Source organism: Rhinopithecus roxellana, chromosome 18 (assembly GCF_007565055.1).
Source record: "Rhinopithecus roxellana isolate Shanxi Qingling chromosome 18, ASM756505v1, whole genome shotgun sequence".
NCBI lineage: Eukaryota > Metazoa > Chordata > Mammalia > Primates > Cercopithecidae > Rhinopithecus > Rhinopithecus roxellana.
This window is the reverse complement of record NC_044566.1, coordinates 67,911,591-67,932,889: the sequence shown is the minus strand read 5'-3', so window position 1 is coordinate 67,932,889 and position 21,299 is coordinate 67,911,591. Positions and strand designations below refer to the sequence as shown.

Genomic DNA, 21,299 nt, shown 5'->3' with positions numbered 1-21,299 from the left:
TTCTAGAACGCCCCACCTTCTGAATTTCTGTAAGTAGAATGCCTTGAAATTTAGAATTTTGTGGTTATTGATAATTGCAGATGTTGATAGTATTGATAATGACAAGTTCTAGGGTTGACCACTGGGGTGTGGAGCTGAGGTAGGACACCAAGAAGGACAGCACTGGAAGCATCATCTCCGGGCAGGGAGGGACCTGGTGGGGGCTGGGGCAAGTAGTATTGGGGCTTGATTTGGCCAGAAGTGGAGGTGGGATGCAGAGAGGACTCACCCCACCTCATCCTCACAGGGAGTGCTCGGTGGTGGTCTCAGGGAGAGCTGGGCTCGCTGGACTGTCCTGGGGGGAGTGTGAGTGGGGAGCACCCAGGAGAGGCTTTGTCCTCGAACACCATGAGTGGAAGGGGCCTGTGGGCTCGTCTGCTCTGTAATGGTTGGAGGAGATGGTTCAGGTGACCTTGCCTGCTGTGTCCTCACTTGAATGAATGTTTGTCAAAAGGAGCGTGTGTGTGTGTGCGTGCGTGCGCACGTGCGTGTAGTGATTCCTAAATAACAGCTTGTTTTGGCCTATTGTATAAATGAAAACAATATGAATAAACAAAACCCACAGCGTTCTCATCACTAGCTCATTTTTATTAGTTTCACGTAGCGTATTAATAGACTAACACTCATTTTCAATACAAAATTCTCTTATACTGTAGAACACATCTGTTCGATTTCAAAACAATCAGATTTCTTCAGGAACCCAGATAGAAAAATACAAGAAAAATTATCTTCCAATGCAAGGTAAGAGGCTGCATGATCTTTTTATAAAACATTTCAGAATGTAAAGAATAAACAGTTTATACCCAGCTTAATAAAACACTGTAAATGTAATTGAAGCTCCTCTGCATCATCTTATTCCCCCAGTTAATCTCTGCCCTGATAATGGCCCATGCTTATTTTTTTAAAATTCTTTTACCATGTTGTGTTCATAAATGGATATACTGTTTAGCATCCCAAATCTGAAACTGAGGGCAAGCATGATGCTCAAAGGAAACATTCATTGGAGCATTCTGAATGTGGATTAGGGATGCTCAACCAGTAAGTATTTGCAAATATTTCAAAACTTGGAAAAAAAAAGTAGAGATCTGCAACACTGTTGGCAAGCATTCTGGATAAGGGACACTCCCCCTGTGGTATTGTTTCATACTCTGTCCTTCTGCAATTTCTCTCTCAATATCGTATGACTTACCCATCTGAACACATCAAACCTCCAGTGGATTGATTTTAATAGCTGTGTAGATGGCACTGGATACTGCTGCAGTTCAGCATTCCTGCTGGTGGGCAGTTAGGTTTGCATGCTAATGAGTAGGGCTGCAGAGCGTGCCTTGATCCTCTGGCTTCTCTAGGATACATGTGAAGAGGAAGATGCCGGGCCATGTCAGCTGGAGTTCTTCCCTTTGCTCTGCACCATGGTTGTACCAGTTCTTTACTGTCAGCAGAGTATGCTCTTCATACTTGCAAACACTTGATCTGGCCAGACTTTACAATTTTGGCCAGTTGATGTAAAATGATGGTTCATTCCGTGAGCTGGTAAGGCCCTGTGAGCATTTCTTACATTTAGTCAGCATTTGAGGTCCCCCTTTTGTGAACTGCCTGTTCCTTTGTCCATTTAAAATTTTGGATGTGTGTGTGTTTTCTCCTCATAAAGTTAATTAATTATTCTGCATACTAATCCTTTGTCAGTTACAAGGACTGCTAATATTTTCTCCCAATCTGGGTTCAGTTTTTCAGTTTGTTTTTTTTTAATGTTTTTCCTTGTAATGTGAACTTTACCAGTCTTTTAAAATAGGTTTTGGTTTTCATGACTCTAATTCTTCTCAATCCTCAGGCCATAAGTACACCGTTTTCTTCTGTGCGCTTTTGCATTCACATCTGAGTTTTTAATCTGGAATTTTAAAAAATTATTTTTGTGAAATAAATTTAGAAAAGATATCTGCAATTTGACAATTACAAAGCAAATACTTGGGTTACCACCACCTGCTTAAAGACAGATTAGTGGCAGCCGAGAACTGCCCTCCATGGAGTCCATGGCTTTTCTTTATGGCATACTCATTTTCTCGTGCTCTGCTTTATTGCACCCTCAGATACTGTGGTTTTTTACAAATGGAAGATTTGTAGCAACTCTGCACTGAGCAAGTCTGTTGGTGCCATTTTCCAATAGCATGTGCTCACTTTGGTAGTATACATTAGCAGTCCCCAGCCTTTTTGGCTTCAGGGACCAGTTTTGTGGAAGATAATTTTTGCATGGACTAGGGGAAGGGGGATGGTTTTGGGATGATTCAGCACATTAAATTTATTGTGCACTTTAATTCTAATATTATTACATTGTAACATATAATGAAATAATTATATGACTCACCATAACGTAGAATCGGGGGGAGCCCTGAGCCTGTTTTCCTGCAATTAGACGGCCCCATCTGGGGGTGATGGGAGACAGTGACAGATCATCAGGCATTAGATTCTCACAAGGAGTGTGCAACCTAGATCCCTCGCACATGCAGTTCACTCGCATATGCAGTTCCCTCGCATGTGCAGTTCACAATAGGGTTCTTGCTCCTGCGAGAATCTAATGCCACTGCTGATCTGACAGAAGGAGGCGCTCAGGTGGTGATGCGAGTGATGGGGAGCTGCTGTAAATACAGGTGAAGCTTTGCTGGCTCGCCCACCCACTGCTCGTCTCCTGCTGTGTGGCCCAGTTCCTACAGGCCACAGACCAGTATATGGCGGGGCTTGGGGCCCCCTGGTGTAAGTGGTGTATTTATAACCTACATATATTGCAAATCAGTATCTTCTCCTAGTTCACGGCTTGTCTTTTTGCTCTTTACAGTATCTTTTGATGAACCTAAATTCTTAAAGTAGTTCACTTTCAGCTTTTCCCTTTGGGCCGTGCTTCTTAGTTCTTTCCCTCTCTTGGGGTCATAAACATCCCTCCCCTAGTACCTACCCAGCTATTCCAGCACTGTATACCCTCTAGCTTCCTCTGTCCCCACTTTCCAAGGTGGGTTCACACAGTCCTCTAGACAGTGCGCTTCATCTGGAGCCTGTCCATGCCCACGGTCACCTCTCCTTACCCTGCCCAGTTGGTACTTTGGGGGTTCCAGTTAAAGTTAGTTCATAATCAGCCTGAGAAGAATTAAATTTGATATATACTGGCTTTGCAGCCTGGTTCTGCCTTTTATTAGTTGACAACCTTGGCAGGTTATTTAACCACTTAGCCTTGGTTTTCTTGCCTATAAAATGGGAGTATTATTCTAGTCTTTTCTGTAGAGGTGGTTATGAGAAATGATGTCACACAGCTTTAGTCATTAACTTTGCACACATAACCTCTGGGGGTGAAGCTTGACATTCTTGTGTCATCCCAAACAGAGCACTTCTGCTCTCCCCCAGAGCCTTGTCTGCCATCTGCCTCTTGGCTCAAGCCCAAACGCCTGTGTACTCCAAGTACTTGTTCTGTTATCCTTCACCATCCACTCCCAGCAGTCCCTAGACTGATCCTTCGGATATTATTTTCTGGATCTGTTAGTTACACTGAATTATGAAATTGCTGATGTGTGGCAGTTTGGGACCTATAAATCAGTCATGTCCCGTGGTGTAATGGAACCATTCCTGTCTCACAGGCACAGCACAGCACAGCCGCCTCACACGCCCAGCAGCTTGTTGGCTGACCGCCTGCCTCCACTCTCCTCCTTCAGGCCATTCTCCTGTAACATCCAGCTCCGTTACACTTTTTAACGTGTAGGTCAGATTTTGGCACTTGCTCGAGACCCTTCCAAGTTGAGTGTTTACAATATGAATTGGCACATAGGATGAAAATATTGGCACTTCAGTGTATTTTGAGAGATTCACCTCACTTTGTTGTTGGTGGAGGTGTGTTTATTTTGTAATGTATGTGTTGCTGGTACAGTATGTGATTGGTATGCTGGTCATATTATAAAAAGTTTACACCACAGCCACAAGGGCATTTATGTTTTAACTAAATACCCAGTTATTTGGTGAAGCCAAATTCCACAGGTGTTAGATGCCTTTTATCTGCACCTTACGCCTTGTGATTGTCTCTGAAATACATTTGGGTCTGTCAGGCTGTTTGATCACCTGTCTCTTCCCCAGGATTGTAAACTCTGAGAACAGATATTGTCTTCTTGGACATCTAGGACTTGAGTACCTGTGTCAGAGAACTACAAATTAGTAAAGAAAAACATTAAGACATCCTTAACTACTGGATAAAGGACAGCAGTTCACAGGATATGAACTAAGGAAATGTTTGATCATACTAGTAAAATTTTCAATTAACTGTTAAATCTAACTCTGACAATTTTATTCTAATAGGCAATCCACCTCGAAGATCCAAGTCTGCACCTCCTCGTGATTTAGGCAATTCGGATAAGGGACAAGTAAATCTGTTTTTATATATTCAAACATGCATTACTGAGGCTTGAAATCAATTTGTGAATAGACTTAAGTTTCTAAGCCATATGTAAAAGAGAGTTTCTACTTAACATTATAAATGTTATATTTTGTAAACACTAGTATCAGAATCTGGCTTCACAAGTAAGAGGAGGTTTTAGCTGCTAAAATGTCTTGTGCTTACAGGCTGCCTCTCCCAGGGAGCCACCTGAACCACTGAACTTCCCATATCCTGAATATAAAGAGGAAGAGGAAGAACACAACATACAGGGAGAAATCAGTCATCCTGATGGAAAGGTTAAAATTTTTTTTGAAATCATGAATTCTAAAAAAAATAAACATTGGTTAAAATAGTTGAAACACATAGAATCTAAAATAAGGGCTCTTTGGGTAACTTGCCTTTAGATGCCGTTTCTCGTTCAGAGATTCAGCAAAAGAAGGCATGCAGTCTCTGAATGATTTTTGTTCTTACTCCAAAGCCTTTGTAATCCTTGGCACTTCTTAAAAGCTTCAGTTCATTCTAGGTCTTCCTTTCTTGCATCCTTTCTTATACTGATCCTGAGTCAGGGGCCTCTCTCCCTGTCTCCAGCCAACACAGTTTTATTCTTATGCTTAGGAAGGTTTCTTAGTGGGAAAACTGCCTGGGGGTTCCAGCTAAAGGGAATGAGGAGGAAAGGGATATATACAGGTTAGAGGTGATGAGGGAATTTTTCCCTCAGGTTTATGGAAAATTTCCTTTTCAAATACCCTAAACTGGTCCATTTCTATTGAAATTATAGGGTTAGAGTTCACTGCTTATCCTTGAGGAGTGACAGAAGGACAAAGAGCAACAGTCAAAAGTAGTAGTTAGACTTTCCTGTACGTCTACTGTAGGGTAACAAATCATTGATAAGGGAAGGTTTTCTTTTTTAGATGAATTCCAGCTAATACATGGAAAAGGAATGAGAAATTAGAAAATCACGAGTTTCCTACTTCTGACGAAATAAAGGATCTTTTGAGGGAATGTTTTACATTTTATTACAAAAAAATTCAAAGTAGGCAGTTGGGAGGAGAATTAGGCATATTTTGGTCAGGAGAAAATCTTCCTTAGGTGACAATCTTGTGTTTTTTTAGGTGGAAAAGGTTTATAAGAATGGGTGTCGTGTTATACTGTTTCCCAATGGAACTCGGAAGGAAGTGAGTGCAGATGGGAAGACCATCACCGTCACTTTCTTTAATGGTGACGTGAAGCAGGTCATGCCAGACCAGAGAGTGGTATGTTTCCAGAGGCGTTCTCCTCCATAGCTTAACCATCTCGGGAGAAAAGGCAGACTGACTGTGTGTCTTTACAGATCTACTACTACGCAGCTGCCCAGACCACTCACACGACGTACCCGGAGGGACTGGAAGTCTTACATTTCTCAAGTGGACAAATAGGTACAAACTTGTTTCACCCTCTCATTAAATTCTTCCCTTCCTTCAAAAAATATTTATTGTAACTTCTTTTTAAACAGAAAAACATTTCCCAGATGGAAGAAAAGAAATCACGTTTCCTGACCAGACTGTTAAAAACTTATTTCCTGATGGACAAGAAGAAAGCATCTTCCCAGATGGTACAATTGTCAGAGTACAACGGTATGACACCATTATGTTCACAGAAAAACCACTCAGTGTGACAGCTGTTCACTGTGCTCAGAAGGTGCCCCAGCCTTGCATTTCTGATGACACACGACATCCATATTAGGGGGTTCAGTTTGAATGAATGTCCCATAGGCATGTCAAGCAGTCAACTTGATGTGAATTATTTTTCACATTCTGCTTTTTTATTCCATTCTTTCAAAACAGATTTTAAGTTTGATCATGCCCCTTCCCAGGAATGGCTCTCTTCCCCACCTGATACAGAGCAAGCACTCAGATGGTTTTTAAATGTGTGAAAGAAGGGCCCATTTTAATATAACAACCAAGAGGAAGAACACAAGTTAAAAAAAAAATCCCTAAGCATTTTGTGGTGAAAATATAAATGATTAAAACAAGCTTTTAATAGGTACATGTAAATGCTAATCTGATAATTGGAACTATCACCATGAAGCAGAACCACTGAAGAAAATTACAATTGTATAGGGGAAAGAACCAAGGGATGTTTCCAGAAGTAGCTGCCAGAATCAAAAGGCTACTTTTCAATAGTTTTCCTGTTGCCTATTTTCTATTTTTTTAAAGAAATTCTATTTTAAATTTTACAGTGATGGCAACAAACTCATAGAGTTTAATAATGGCCAAAGAGAACTACATACTGCCCAGTTCAAGAGACGGGAATACCCAGATGGCACTGTTAAAACCGTATATGCAAACGGTCATCAAGAAACGAAGTACAGATCTGGTAGGATAAGAGTTAAGGACAAGGAGGGTAATGTGCTAATGGACACGGAGCTGTGACGATCCCTGTGTGATCATGAAGTAACAGTAACTGATTTTTCTTGTTAAAAAATGTACATTTATTGTGGATTCTGTTTAATTTATTGTGTATGTGTGGGGAAAAGATTGGATTCTAAAATAAATGTTTATCCTGTGGCATCTTCATTTTTATATTCTTTGAAATGCAATGATAGCTCTCATTTATAATTCACCTGCCCTGTCTTTCAACAGCCTAAGGAAAACATTTTTACTCTTTAGAAACTGTACAGGTTTTTACAATAAGTGGGTGTGTTTATTGGTAAGAAATGGCTATAAAAACCAAGAAGTATAGGAAGTACATTACATAGATGTCCCACAGGCACATCAGCCATAGAGCACTGGACTTGCACAGAAAGTGTACTCAAGGAGTAAACACGTCTCTGTAGCCAAAATATTACTATGTTCAGTTAGTACCAAAATTAAAGCATTTGATCTACTACAGAGGTTCATTAATTATAACAGAATGGGGAGTTACAACAGTGGATGAATATACATAGGTCACACACAAGTAGTAATCATAGGAGAAAACAGTTATAACAAGGCAGACACTGTAATGTCTCAAAATGGGACACCTGAGAGTGGAGGGGGCATGAACAATGACTAGCCGGTGTTAACCCATGGACCACCACTACCTTCATGTTATCACAGTGAGATTACTGTAGCCTCATGGAGGCAAGATGTCCCTGAAGGATGGGCAAGTCACCTACTTGTAAATTTATATAATTACAGATTGGTCTAGATAGACCTTACCTGTCACATATACCATGAATCAGGTTTTGTTAATGAACTCTATCAATTCCAGGTGACTTAAAAACAATATGAAAAAACTTTTCAAAGAAAGTACACACACACATATATATATATATGTATACATGTATATAATCTATCTCAGAAGAGGTAAGGATTTTTAAATGAGACAAAAAGCAAAAACCTTAAAAGGAAAACATTGATAGCCCAGGCATGGTGGCTCATGCCTGTAATCCCAGCACTTTGGGAGGCAAAGGTTGGCAGATCACTTGAGGTCAGGAGTTCAAGACCAGCCTGGCCAACATGGTGAAACCCTGTCTCTACTAAAAAATACAAAAATTAACTGGGTGTGATGGTGCATCCCTGTAATCCCAGCTACTCGGGAGGTAGGACAATAGCTTGAACCCAGGAGGCAGAGGCTGCAGTGAGCTGAGGCCACGCCACTGCCCTCCAGTCTGGGTGAGAGACTCGTGTCTCCAAGGGGAAAAAAAAAAAAAGGAAAAAATGTCACTAAATGAGTGAACATTTCTGTCAAATGATATCACAAAACGGGAAAGGCAAGCCCCAGACTCGAAGACATACAACTGATCAGGGATGATTAGAATACGTCGTTTCTACAAATCAGTAAGAGAATTGCAAATAATTCAATAGAAAAATAGACAAAATATGAACAAGCAATAAACAAGTGACAGAATGGTCACTAGCTAATAAACCAGTGAATGCATATGCAACGAGATACGCAGTGAGATACCTTTTCTTACTAATACCACTGTCGGGCAAAAGTCTGGCGACAGACACCAAGTGCTGACAAGGAACTCGGACAACCAGTGGTGGGATAAATTGGTAGAATTACTGTTGAGAAAGCAAAAAAGCAGTCGGAAAGTAATTGTAAAAGTAAAAAAGTAACCCCATGACCCAGCAAATTCCATCACTATGTATATGTACTAGAAAACTGCTCATGTATACAAGGCTCCTAAAGGAATATTTATGAGAAAAAAACTGGTAATGGAATATCAGGATAAATTATGTGCACGGATGGATATAGCAGTAAAAGTGAACAGTTACATATACCAACATGGATAAATAGCATACAAAATTGAAAATAAAAGATTGTGTGACAGCAGATACATTAAAAAATACACAGAGCAATCATTTATAGATGCATTCATATGTAGTAAAATTATAAAGACCTTTATATGAATGATAAAACACCGTAACAGTAGTATTTACCTCTTAATATGATTTGGCTGTGTTCCCACCCCAAATCTCCAACTGTAATCCCCACGTGTTGGAGGAGGGACCTCGTGGGAGGTGATTAGATCATGGGGGTGGTTTCCCCAGGCTGTTCTCATGATGATGAGTTCTGACAAGATCTGATGGTTTCATAAGGGGCGTTTCCCCCCTTTGCTTTGCATTTCTCCCTCCTGCCACCTTGTGAAGAAGGTGATTTGCTTCCCCTTCACCTTCTGCCATGTTTGTAAGTTTCCTGAGGCCTCCCCAGCCATGTGTATCTGAGAGTCAATTAAACCTCTTTCCTTTCTAAATTACCCAGTTGCAGGCAGTTCTTTCTATCAGTGGAAGAACATAGTAACTAATACACTTCTTTTTTTTTTTTTTTTTTGAGGCAGAGTCTCGCTCTGTTGCCCAGGCTGGAGTGCAGTGGCTGGATCTCAGCTCACTGCAAGCTCCGCCTCCTGGGTTCACGCCATTCTCCTGCCTCAGCCTCCGGAGTAGCTGGGACTACAGGCGCCCACCACTGTATTTTTTAGTAGAGACGGGGTTTCACCATGTTAGCCAGGATGGTCTCGATCTCCTGACCTTGTGATCCACCCGTCTTGGCCTCCCTAAGTGCTGGGATTACAGGCTTGAGCCACCGCGCCCGGCCTACTAATACACTTCTACAGAAGGCAGGGAGAATGTGCTTGGGAGCAGCTTTTTCGTACTAATGTCTTACTTCTTAAGCTGAATCATTAGGTATAAAATGAACTAAATTTTTTTCCTGTAAATTATGGTAAAATAAAACAAGCAAATGTTTGAAAGCAAACATTTATTAACTTTTTTTTTCCACACAATTCCTAACAGCTCGATATGTAAAAATGAGGAGAGGTAAAGCACTATTGCTGAACAAGTTAAGAAAATTAAGCCTGAAATAGTCTAAATGTAAGACATAGTCTAAACATAACAGAAAACTTTCTTCTAAGCTTCTATAGATGCTCTGCACTGTATACCTGAAAAACAAAATGTGTTATTTTAAACCTTTGCTTAATGTACATGTGCAAGTCTAGCTGAATCATTCCTTATGGACAAGATAAAAAGTTAGCTGGCTACCCATGTACTTTAGTAACTTAGTATGAGGATGGTGGCTGCTCAGTAGTTCTGTGTGCTTTACTTACAGTGCCCACTCTCTCCTGCTGTCCCCATGTACCCTGGTACTGTGAGAGTCATGACAACCCATCCAAGCATCCTTACAGATAGGGGGCCTCTTTGATACTAGTGCTGACTAGGTGAGGCCTATGAAGAAATCTGGAAGAGATTCTTGTGGAGCGTTGCTGTCATTCCTTTGAGAAATCAAGGAAAATCCATGGATGCTTTTCTGATCAATCTAGCATTAATCTCCACTAGTCCCATGCCTTATGCTATGAATAGAACAAGAACTTACACTTAGGCACTTATTCATCTTTATCTGCAAGCCCCATTTCTACTAATGGCATATGAACTGGATGCTGCTCATCGTCATATAACGTCACTATCTGTTCTGGTGCCGGAGCCTAAAATTAAAAGATACAGTTGTCAAAAAAACAATAATGTCTTTGCTGCCTTTTCCCTCTCACATCTGGCCATTCACACAGGTGGAAAAAGGCGTTCTCTCCGGGGCCTATTGATAATTTATGCTTCCAAAAGGCATCTGTGGTGGTTTCTTGAAAAACCCCATTCTTTCCATTCTTCTGCTCTATTTCAATTCCTTCTCACAAGGTTTTCCTAAATGAAGCCGGGGGCTTTGCCACCACCATCCCTTGTTACAGGTCATTTGCATTCCACACAAAGCGTTATACCTTTATGCATAAACTGACAGGGATGGTTAATAGTAGTTGTTAACTTCGCTGGATTGAGGGATGCCTCGATGGCTGGTGAAGCATTTCTAGGTGTGTCTGTGAGGGTGTTTTCAGAGGAGACTGGTGCTAAATCAGTGGACAGAGGAAGACCCACTCTCTATGTGGGCAAGGGACATCCAGTTGGCTGGGAGACAAAGGCAGAAAGGGGGTTCTCTGCTCTCCTTTCCTTCCTGAGTAGGGGACACCTTTTCTCCTCCCCTCGGACATCAGCCTCCAGATTCTTTGGCTTTTGGACTGTAGGACTTGCACCAGTGACCTCCCAGGGGCTCTTTGGCCTCGGACTAGCGGCTGCATTGTCAGCTTCCCTAGTTCTAAGGCCTCCAGACTGACCCAGGCTACCAGCTTCTCTGGTTCTCCAGCTTGCAGACAGCCTATCATAGGACTTCACCTTTGATTGTGTGAGCCAATTCCCTTAATAAATCCTCTCATATATCTATGGTTCTGATTATCCTTATATACTCACAAAATTTTGAATATTAGAGAAGTGAAAAAAATACATATCTATAAGAAATACTTGCCCTGTCTGTATTTTCACTGGGTTGAGAGAAACCCTGGATGAGCTAGTCATACCACTCTGCACATACAATAGCATATATACAGGGATTTTCAAAAAGCACTTTCCAGGAACCATGCTGACTGATTATGAGCTCATTTTTGTCATAGCCAGTGTGTCAGGAATCCCCAAATCATGGCACCAGGCAGGAATCACAAAGGAGGGAAGCAGGTTGAGCTGCACACCAGCAGTGAGGACTAGGTGAACTGAACGTCATGTCACACGTTCCCATCTAAGGGGCTGTTGCTACACTTTCAGCTGACTGCCATTTCAGGGGGATGGGGAGACCCAGGATTCCTAGTTTTTAGAATATCTAATTAGGGCCAGAAATAGACTTTTTGGGTAAGATTTCCAATTTTAAAACACAATGCTAAATAAAACAAGGTACAGGCCAGATTCTGTCTGTAGGCTACTGTGACATGCTGAGCCTCAGAACAAGAAAACATTTACATGAAACACAGTCTGGAGTTTTTTAGTTGACCTTCTGATGCAGGTTCTACTATATCAAATAATTCAAAAGTAGTACAATTATGAGATTAGTACAATGAGTACAATTCAAGCCTTTCTATAATGACCAGAACTACCATTCTTTCTTACTCTTAGGATGCAGGTGAAATGCCACGTTCCTGTTTTCCTTATTCAATTAAATACTTGAGTGGCTTCTAAGCAGCAGCTCAAACACCCTTTCCTGACCTCTCCAGATGCAAATAATCATTTCTTCTTACACTTCCCCCACCCACAAAGTTAGCTATAGCTCTGTTATACTACTAATTTCATTCAACCTCACACTAATTGTTTGCATATTTGTTTCCCCATTATAAGTTAATTATGGGATACTCATCTTGAGCATTTTATTAATTACATAAATGATATGTTATATCACCATAGGGGTCAGCAGTTTGTGAAACTAAGACATTTTAACAAGCCTTAAAATAAGCTTTATATGTATATATAAAGGTACACATATAAACTATAGCCTATGTAGCTTTGTATGCTTTAGTATACTCTTGCATGTAGACACTGCATAGAAACAAATACTTTACGAAGTGTGGACACAGAAATAGCTTTATAGTAGTTGTGGCTAGTCGAGACACTTACCATGGACACAGCATACAGTTGTTTTCCTTGAAGACAGTCTATCATAGCCCACAGTGCCTCCATACTCCATTTGGGACAATATGGTATTCTTGTCTCCCCTAGATCCCTTAAGGGAGGTTTAAACCCTGCCAAGAGAACCTTTATGGCTCGAGCTGGATACCGCATAAGATGAGGAGGAATTTGGCACAGTCTGTCACAAAAGAAATTCTTGAATTAAAATTCTCTTCCAGCTGAAACTATACAATTCTTACAAGAAAACAGAGGGGAAAAGCTTTGTAACATTGGATTTTGCAGTGATTTTTTTGGATACGACCCCAAAAGCACAGGAAATGAGAAAAATTAGATAAAATGGCCTTCCTAAAAAATAAACTTCTGTGTATCAAAGGATACGAGAGAGCAAAAAGGCAACCTACAGAATGGGAGAAAACGTACACAAACATGGACATTAAAGATCTACAAATGACCAACGAGCACATGACAGGATGTTCGACATCACTAATCATGAGGGAAATGCAAATCAAATCCAAAGTGAGATTCCACCTCACACCTACTAGATGACTACTATAAAACCACCAAATCACAAGTGCTGGTGGGGAGTGCAGGAACTGGAACCTTTGCGCACTCTTAGAATGTAAAATGGTGCAGCCACTGTGGGAAATAGCATGGAGGTTCCTCAAAAATTAAGGATAGACCGTATGATCCAGTAGTTCCATTTCTGGGTATATACCCAAAATAATTGAAAGAAAGTACTCAAAGAGATAAATGTATACCCACGTTCATAGAAGCATTGTTCACAAGAACCAAAAGTGGGGAGCAACCCAAGTTCCACCTTCCAGGGAAGGGATAAATAAGATGCAGTATACACTGTATGAGGGGGCTTCAAAAAGTTCATGGAAAGATGAAATTAAGATGAAAATAAACAATGTAAACTTTATTTCTCAACATAAGTTCCATCAAGACCATGACACATTTGTAAGCTATGATAACAGCCCTTTAGTCCATCCCTTAAGAACTGAGGGTCCTGGGGATATAACCATGTCAATGTGATCTTTCTTACATTATTAACTGGAGAAAAATGGGTGCCCTTTAAATACTTTTTAAGATTAGGAAACAAAAAACAATCTAGAAAGGGCCAAATCAGGACTGTAAAGTAGATGCCTAATGATTTAGGTAAAACTCTTGCAAAATCGCCCTTGTTTGATGAGAGGAATGAGCAGGAGCACTGTGGTGGTGAAGGACTCTCTGGTGAAGCCTTCCCAGGCGTTTTCCTGCTAAAGCTTTGGCCAACTTTCTCAAACACTCACAAGAAGATGTTGTCGTTCTTTGGCTTTCCAGAAAGCCGGCAAGCAAAATGCCTTCGGCATCCAAAAAAAAAAAAAAAAAAAAACAAATGGTTGCCATGACCTTTGCTCTTGACCGGTCCATTTTTGACTGGACCACTTCCGCCTCTTGTTTTCACTGTGCTCTGCCTTCAGGATCACACTGGTGAAGTCATGTTTCATCTGCAATTGCAGTTCTTTGAAGAAATGCTTCAGGGTCCTTATCTTGCTTGTCTACAATTTCCATTGAAAGCTCTGCTCCTATCTGCAGCTGATCTGGGTCCAACAGGTTTGGCACCCACTGAGTGGAGAGTTTCCTCAACTCTTTCAGTCAGCATTGTATAAGCTGAACCAACTGAAATGTCTTTGGTGTTGGCTATTATTTCTGCTGTTGTCAGTCCTCTTCAATTAGGGCATGAACAAGATTAATTTTTTTTTCCCCTCACAAATTGATGTGGAAGGACTACTGCTATGGGCTTCATCTTCAACATCATCTTATCCCTTCATAAAACAAGTTATCCATTTGTAAACTGCTTTCTTTGGGGCACTGTTTCCATCAAGTTTTTATAAAGCAAAAATGGTATCACCCTTCCTCCACCCAGGCTTCACCATAAATGTGATGTTCGTTGTTGTTTCAATTTGAGCAGAATTCATGTTGCACTTATCCTTTTCAGTGCCTCAAACAAGATCCTGTTCAGACATTTTAGAACAAGTTAGCACAATTGTGGTGAAAAAATTTTGAAATCCATGCAGTTTTTTCATAGTATGCATTTTCCATGAACTTTTTGAAGACCCCTCATATATATAATGGAATATTATTCAGCCTTAAGAAGTAAATTCTGACACATGCTACAACATGGATGAATCTTTAAAAATTATGCTATTGAAATAAGCCAACACAAAAGGACAAATACCGTATGAATTTACTTATATGAGGTACCAAGAACAGGCAAGTTCAGAGACAGGAGAGCATGGGTTACTAGGGACTAGGTGAGAATGGACTATGATCTTACTATTTAATAGGTACAGGGTTTCTGTTTTGAATAACAAAATTGTTCTGGAAATGGAAAGTGGTGACAGTTGTATAACCTTGTGAATGTATTTAATGCAGTTATTATACTTAAAAATAGCAAAAATGGGATGACAGGTGGCTCACGTGCCTGTAATCCCAGCACTTAGGGAGGCCGAGGCGGGGGGATGACCTGAGGTCAGGAGTTCGAGACCAGCCTGGCCAACATGGCGAAACCCCGTCTCTACTAAAAATACAAAAACAACAGCTGGGATGGTGGCAGGCACCTGTAATTCCAGCTACTAGGGAGGCTGAGGCAAGAAAATCGCTTGAACCTGGGAGGCGGAGGTTGCAGGGAGCCAAGATTGCGTCACTGCACTCCAGCCTGGGTGACAGAGCAAGACTCCATCTCAGAAAAAAAAAAGCTAAAATGGTAAATTTTATGTATACTTTAACTCGATAAAAATTCCTAATTTATAAACAGCCTTAGAATAACCCTTTTTCTTTGAAAAGAGGCAAAATATTCTCAATAAGAAAACTATTTAAAAAAAAAAGAAACCTAATTCAATACCCCGACATTTATTTTTAACCTGTTTAATGTCAGCTTTGCAGTTGATCCATAATCAACAAATTGTACTAGGATAGATAAAGGATTAAATTCTTTAATGGAAACAATCTTCGCTCTATACCATAAGCCATCATCATATTCTGCAAGGCAAGGCATTTCTGGAAAGACAGAAAAAGGGAAAAAGTCATATTGTCTTTTATTAAATATTTTTAATCCAAAGGAAATCAGCATATCAAAGGGCTACCTGCACCCCATGTTTGTTGCAGCACTATTCACAATAGCCAAGATATGGAATCAACCCAGGTGTCCATCAACAGATGAATGGATAGAGAAAATGTGCTGATTATATACACAATGGAATACTATTTGGCCACAAAAAGGAATGGAATCCTGTTATTTGCAGTAACATGGATGGATCATTATATTAACTAAGATAAGACAAGCACAGAAAGACAAGTATCGCATGTTCTCATATGAGAGCTAAAAAAGTGCATCTCATGAAGATAACAAGTAGATTAATGGTTACATGAGGCCATGAAAGGCAAATATACATGTGTTTGGGGTTGGGGGATGAAGAAGGTTGGTTGATAGGTACAAACATATAGTTGGAAGGAATAAGTTCCAATATTTGATAGCAGAGTAAGGTACCTAGTTCACAACAATGGATTGTATATTTCAGATTAACCAGAAGTCTTGAAATGTTCCCAACACATAGAAGTAACTGCTTGAGGTGATGAATACCCTACTGTCTTGATAATTACGCACTCTATGCATGTAATATCACATGTACCCCATAAATATATACAATTATGTATCAAAAATGTTTACTACAGAAAAGTACAAAGAAGAAAATGTAGCAAATATATGCTCACTATCCAGAATTAAACATTAAACAGTTGGTCATATGTTGGTTTCTCTTTTTCTGTTCGTATTTTGTAAGCCTTTGTTCACTAATTCCTAAGGATTAAGCTTCAAATAAAGGCACTTCTCCCATTCTGAGTTGCTAGTTCTTGTATTCCTAAGGCTTATTAGCTCATATTGCCACTGCCCCAACTTCTGATACTCCCCTAGTCTCTTTTAGTGTGGGCCATCATCTTCGGCAAAGGATGATAAATACTTGCTGTTCCTGCCTTCCATTCTGTCCTCCCATTCATTTGCTTTGGGACCACCAGAATTAAATTTTTTTTTTTTTTTTTTTTTTTTTTTTTTTTTTTTTTTGAGACGGAGTCTCGCTCTGTCGCCCAGGCTGGAGTGCAATGGCCAGATCTCAGCTCACTGCAAGCTCCGCCTCCCGGGTTCACGCCATTCTCCTGCCTCAGCCTCCCGAGTAGCTGGGACTACAGGCGCCCGCCAGGTCACCCGGCTAGTTTTTTGTATTTTTAGTAGAGACGGGGTTTCACCATGTTAGCCAGGATGGTCTTGATCTCCTGACCTCGTGATCCGCCCGTCTTGGCCTCCCAAAGTGCTGGGATTACAGGCTTGAGCCACCGCGCCCGGCCAATTTTTTTAAATGCAATTACATTGCTCTTATTTAAAATTCTTTAATGGTACACCTTAACTGCCTGTAATATCAAGTCCTTACTACAATTTACAGGCTTTTTCAGTTGTTTGTTCTCCCAAACAACTTCTACCACATTTCCTCAATGAGTTACCTAAACAGGATTACTTAAAATTTTGATCCCTCTATTTAGCTTATGACTGTCCCCCTCATCTAGAGTGTGTTCCTGAGCCCTTCTTTTTTATGATGTTTATCATAAACATCAAGAAAACATTCGGACAGTTTTTAGGGTATTCACTGCCTTGAGCAGTTATCATTCTTCTTTCAAAGCCCAGCTCCAACATGACCAACAAAGCCCTAACAACTGATCACTGCTTTCCCTCCGATTCTACGGCATTACACACACTCCTTTAAGAGGAGCTATTCTTTTCATACTCTACTTGGTTTATCTGTCTCTTCTCTGCTTAGAGCACTTGTTCTTGAGTGCAGAACAGTTGTCTGTATTCCTAACATGGTACCTGACACAAGCTCAGTTAAAAAAAAAAAGTGTACTAATGAGTGCTAGGCTTGAGTTAAACTGTGGAAAAATTAGTACGGTATACACTTCCCTTTGTACATCCTTAGATTTCAGAGTGATGGCATGTGCCTCAGTTTCCTATCTTGTTCTACTTCCTTATGTCATATGCTTTTTATGTAATTTCACAAAGAATTCTACTTGTGGGCAAGTGACATTGAAATACATGACTAATGAATAAAGATTTTTATTTCAAGTGATTTTAATTAAAGAGTTATAGACAATTTCTTTCATATATAAATTCATCAGGGCCAGGAACGGAGGCTCATGCCTGTAATCCCAGCACTTTGGGAGGCTGAGGTGGGCAGATCACCTGAGGTCAGGAGTTCGAGACCAGTCTGACCAACATGGAGAAACCCCATCTGTACTAAAAATACAAAATTAGCCAGGCGAGGTGGTGCATGCCTGTAATCCCAGCTACCTGGGAGGCTGAGGCAGGAGAATCGCTGAACGTGGGAGGCAGAAGTTGCAGTGAGCTGACACTGAGCCATTGCACTCCAGCCTCGGCAACAAGAGCGACACTCTGTCTCAAAAAAAAAAAAAAAAGTCCTCAGTGAAACAATAAAAGAATCTCATCGGGGCCGGGTGCGGTGGCTCACGCCTGCAATCCCAGCACTTCGGGAGGCCGAGGCAGGCGGATCGCGAGGTCAGGAATTCGAGACCAGACAGGCCAAGATGGTGAAACCCCGTCTCTACGAAAAATACAAAAATTAGCTGGGCATGGTGGTACATGCCTGTAATCCTAGCTACTCAGGAGGCTGAGGTAGGAGAATTGCTTGAGCCCAGGAGGCGGAGACTCATCTTAAAAAAAAAAAAAAAAAAAAAAAGGCTGGGCACACTGGCTCATGCCTATAATCCCAGCACTTTGGGAGGCCAAGGTGGGCAGTTCACTTGAGTTCAGGAGCTTGACACCAGCCTGGTTAACATGGAGAAATCCCATCTCTACTAAAAATACAAAAATTGGCTGGGCATGGTGGCACGCACCTGTAATCCCAACTACTTGGGAGGCTGAGGCAGGAGAATCGCTTGAACCCGGGAGCAGGAGGTTGCAGTGAGCTGAGATCACATCACTGCACTCCAGCTTGGGCAACAAAACAAGACTCTGTCTCAAAAAACAAACAAACAAAAAACTCACTGAATACTGGTAAGACATTAAGATGATGTGTTTTTCCTTTGCTAAAATATCAAGAATACATCTCTATCACATCCTGCAATAACTAGATACATTTTCCTCAGAGGAGAATCACACACATTTAACAAACATGGGAAGAATGGACTGAAAAGATGAGAGTAGAAATTTGACCTATCCTGACAGAACAGGTCATACTTTGAGCCTCCACCTCACGATTATTGTAGGTGGCTTGTAATTAAAATGATGACCATTAAGGTCTGAATGACAACTCTTGCAACTTCAGCTACTGATAACCTCAAACTCAGAAAATAATCTTTATGCAATTTTCCAATACCATCTCATTTGTGGACCATGAACGTGCCCCCAAGGGAGTTTACTAAATGTCTCCTAGTTCACCTTCCTTATCTAGAAAATGAAAAAGAGGTCATCTTCTGGGTATCTTGAGGATTCCAGGAAATCATGCATGTAAAGTGAATACAAGAAAAATATCAACATGAGAGATAGCCCAAGGTCATCAGCCCATTAAAACAAAATCCAAGTTTTCTTAAGTATCCCGTTTCATTCAAATGTAGTAAGTATACCTGTTCTAAAATCCGTCAGAGGAGGAAGTGCCTCTACCTTCTTATTAACCCTCTGCAGTGCTTCATCAAGGCTCTCGGATTCCGATTCCCCGCTGACTCCACTATCATCTGTGTCACTATGCTGGTTAGAGTGGTTACAAGTTTCTATAGAATCAAGGCAAATATACACCTAAGTGGGGAGAAGGAAAGGCAAACTTTCAGATTCTGGAATTTCAAGCATTATGTGGACAAAATTATTGTGGCAGACAGCCTCCAGCGATGCCCCAGAGACCCCTACACCTCCTGATACTCACCTCCTGTTCCTTCCCACATCCCACCACACTGATCTTGTGATCAAGAGAACACGATTAGGCTGGGCATGGAGGTTCATGCCTATAATCCAAGCACTTTGGAAGGCTGAGGTGGATCACTTGAGCTCATGAGTTCAAGACCAGCCTGAGTAACACAGTAAGACGGCATCTCTACTAAGAATCAAAAACATTAGAGTGGGCGCGGTGGCTCACGCCTGTAATCCCAGCACTTTGGGAAGCCGAGGCAGGGTGAATCACGAGGTCAGGAGATCGAGACTATCCTGGCTAACATGGTGAAACCTCGTCTCCACTAAAAATGCAAAACAAAAATGAGCCACACGTGGTGGCGGCCGCCTGTAGTCTCGATACTCTGGAGGCTGAGGCGGGAGAATGGCATGAACCTGGGAGGTGGAGCCTGCAGTGAACTAAGATGGCACCACTGCACTCCAGCCTGGGAGACAGAGCGAGACTCCATTTAATAATAATACTACTAGTAATAATAATTAGCTGGGCATGGTAGTACACACCTGTAGTCCCAGCTGCTCGGGAGCCCGAGGCAGGAGGAATGCTTGAGCCTGGGAAATTAAGGCTTCAGTGAGCTATGTTTATGTCACTGCACTCTCCAGCCTGGAGGACAAAATGTGTCCTCTATCTCAAAACAAACAAATAAAAAACCCCACAAAACTAGTGACAGTGTGTGACTCCTGAGACTGGCGTATAAGGACATGTAGCTTCTGTCTTGGGAGAGCTGTCCCAGGGATTTCACGTGCCAGGAAGCCATAGCCATGCTGCAAGAAGAAAATCAGAGAGGCCACAGGCAGGAAACAGAGCCTTCCAGGTGGTGCCATGTGAGTGAGTCTTTTCGAAAGTGGTTTCCGCAGCCCCTGTCAACATCATGGCTGCAGCCTCCTGAGAGCCTGAGCTAGAGTGCTTAACTCAGCATCTCCCAGATTCCTGACCCTCATGTGTGTTTGTATTAAGCTGGTAAGTTTAGGGGTAAATTGTGATGCAGCAATAAATAAGCAAAATTACCAAAACCAGCAATAGTTGTTTAACAACTACATACAGCATAACATGCTACTTATTCTGCTCTCTGATGAAATTAGAAAGCAAATCCTTCCCCTGCCTGTGAGAGAATGGCCTATGAAGGAGCTGCTGAAGCTACTTATTTCTTCCTCTCTTTGTTAGCCAACGACATGTAATTGAACTTTCAGTGCCTTTATTCATGCATTCAATCAATATTCACCAGGTGCCTAGTATTTATCAGGCACTACTCTAGGTTCTGGGGATACCTCAATGAACAACATGGAGCTATACCCTAAGGGGAGGCAGACAAACCTAGTTAAGTGGGACACAGTGTCAGCCAGGTGGTTAAGTGGAAGAGTTCAATGCAAGAAGAGGAAGGAAAGCAAGATGTTTAAGATTTCATAGGTAGAAACGGTTCCACCTTAAAAAATCTAAATATCGGATATAAGCATAACATTGAATAAAGCAGCATAACACTGGGAACCCAGTGGGTCCTTAAAAAACACTTGCCTTAAATATTAACAAATATCTGAAGAGGATGAAGAGAATATTATAGGGTGGGGCCAACTAGAGATCACCAATTTGCAACATTTGAAATCAGGAAGATAGAGAAGTGAAGAGTCACTTCTAGTGTTTAAGACCAAGACAGATTGTTATGTTTTTAATCACCAACTAATCATTTAGATCACATACTTCATTAGGTGAGATAACGTGCTTGACTTGAACAGCACAGAGTTCTCCTGGGGAAGGCAGAGACGAAGACAAATATGGTGGTAAAAGAGGAGTGTCTGTTTCAGACGAAAGCAATTCCTAAAACAACACAGAAAAATTCAAATTTCAGAATGAGGACGAAAATCTATTACATTATAAAAATTCATGACGGTGCCAATTTAGTTTTCAATTAGCAGAAAGCAAGCT

The 21,299-nt window shown here is 41.1% G+C and overlaps 2 protein-coding genes across 4 annotated transcripts in view; one reads left to right on the top strand and one right to left on the bottom strand.

The window, feature by feature from the left end:
- CENPJ (centromere protein J) overlaps positions 1–7,712 on the top strand; it is a 41,929-nt gene extending 34,217 nt beyond the window's left edge. Inside the window, exons 11-17 of one of the 2 annotated variants that reach the window (XM_010360170.2) lie at positions 696–780; positions 4,366–4,430; positions 4,630–4,740; positions 5,557–5,697; positions 5,775–5,859; positions 5,937–6,057; positions 6,663–7,712. In XM_010360170.2, the coding sequence (XP_010358472.2) occupies positions 696–780; positions 4,366–4,430; positions 4,630–4,740; positions 5,557–5,697; positions 5,775–5,859; positions 5,937–6,057; positions 6,663–6,855 (801 nt within the window). In that variant the 3' untranslated portion in view covers positions 6,856–7,712. Of the gene's footprint in view, positions 1–695; positions 781–4,365; positions 4,431–4,629; positions 4,741–5,556; positions 5,698–5,774; positions 5,860–5,936; positions 6,058–6,662 lie in introns of those variants that run through there. The other variant, XR_004054672.1, reaches the window with a different exon arrangement.
- Positions 7,713–9,657: 1,945 nt separating this feature from the next.
- The window catches only part of RNF17 (ring finger protein 17), a 128,560-nt gene continuing 116,918 nt past the window's right edge, over positions 9,658–21,299 (bottom strand). For both annotated transcript variants that reach the window (XM_030922126.1, XM_030922127.1), the window contains 6 exons: positions 21,075–21,191; positions 19,066–19,234; positions 15,303–15,438; positions 12,385–12,574; positions 10,280–10,388; positions 9,658–9,848 (listed from right to left, as the gene is read on the bottom strand). In XM_030922126.1, the coding sequence (XP_030777986.1) occupies positions 10,290–10,388; positions 12,385–12,574; positions 15,303–15,438; positions 19,066–19,234; positions 21,075–21,191 (711 nt within the window). In that variant the 3' untranslated portion in view covers positions 9,658–9,848; positions 10,280–10,289. The remainder of the gene's footprint in view (positions 9,849–10,279; positions 10,389–12,384; positions 12,575–15,302; positions 15,439–19,065; positions 19,235–21,074; positions 21,192–21,299) is intronic.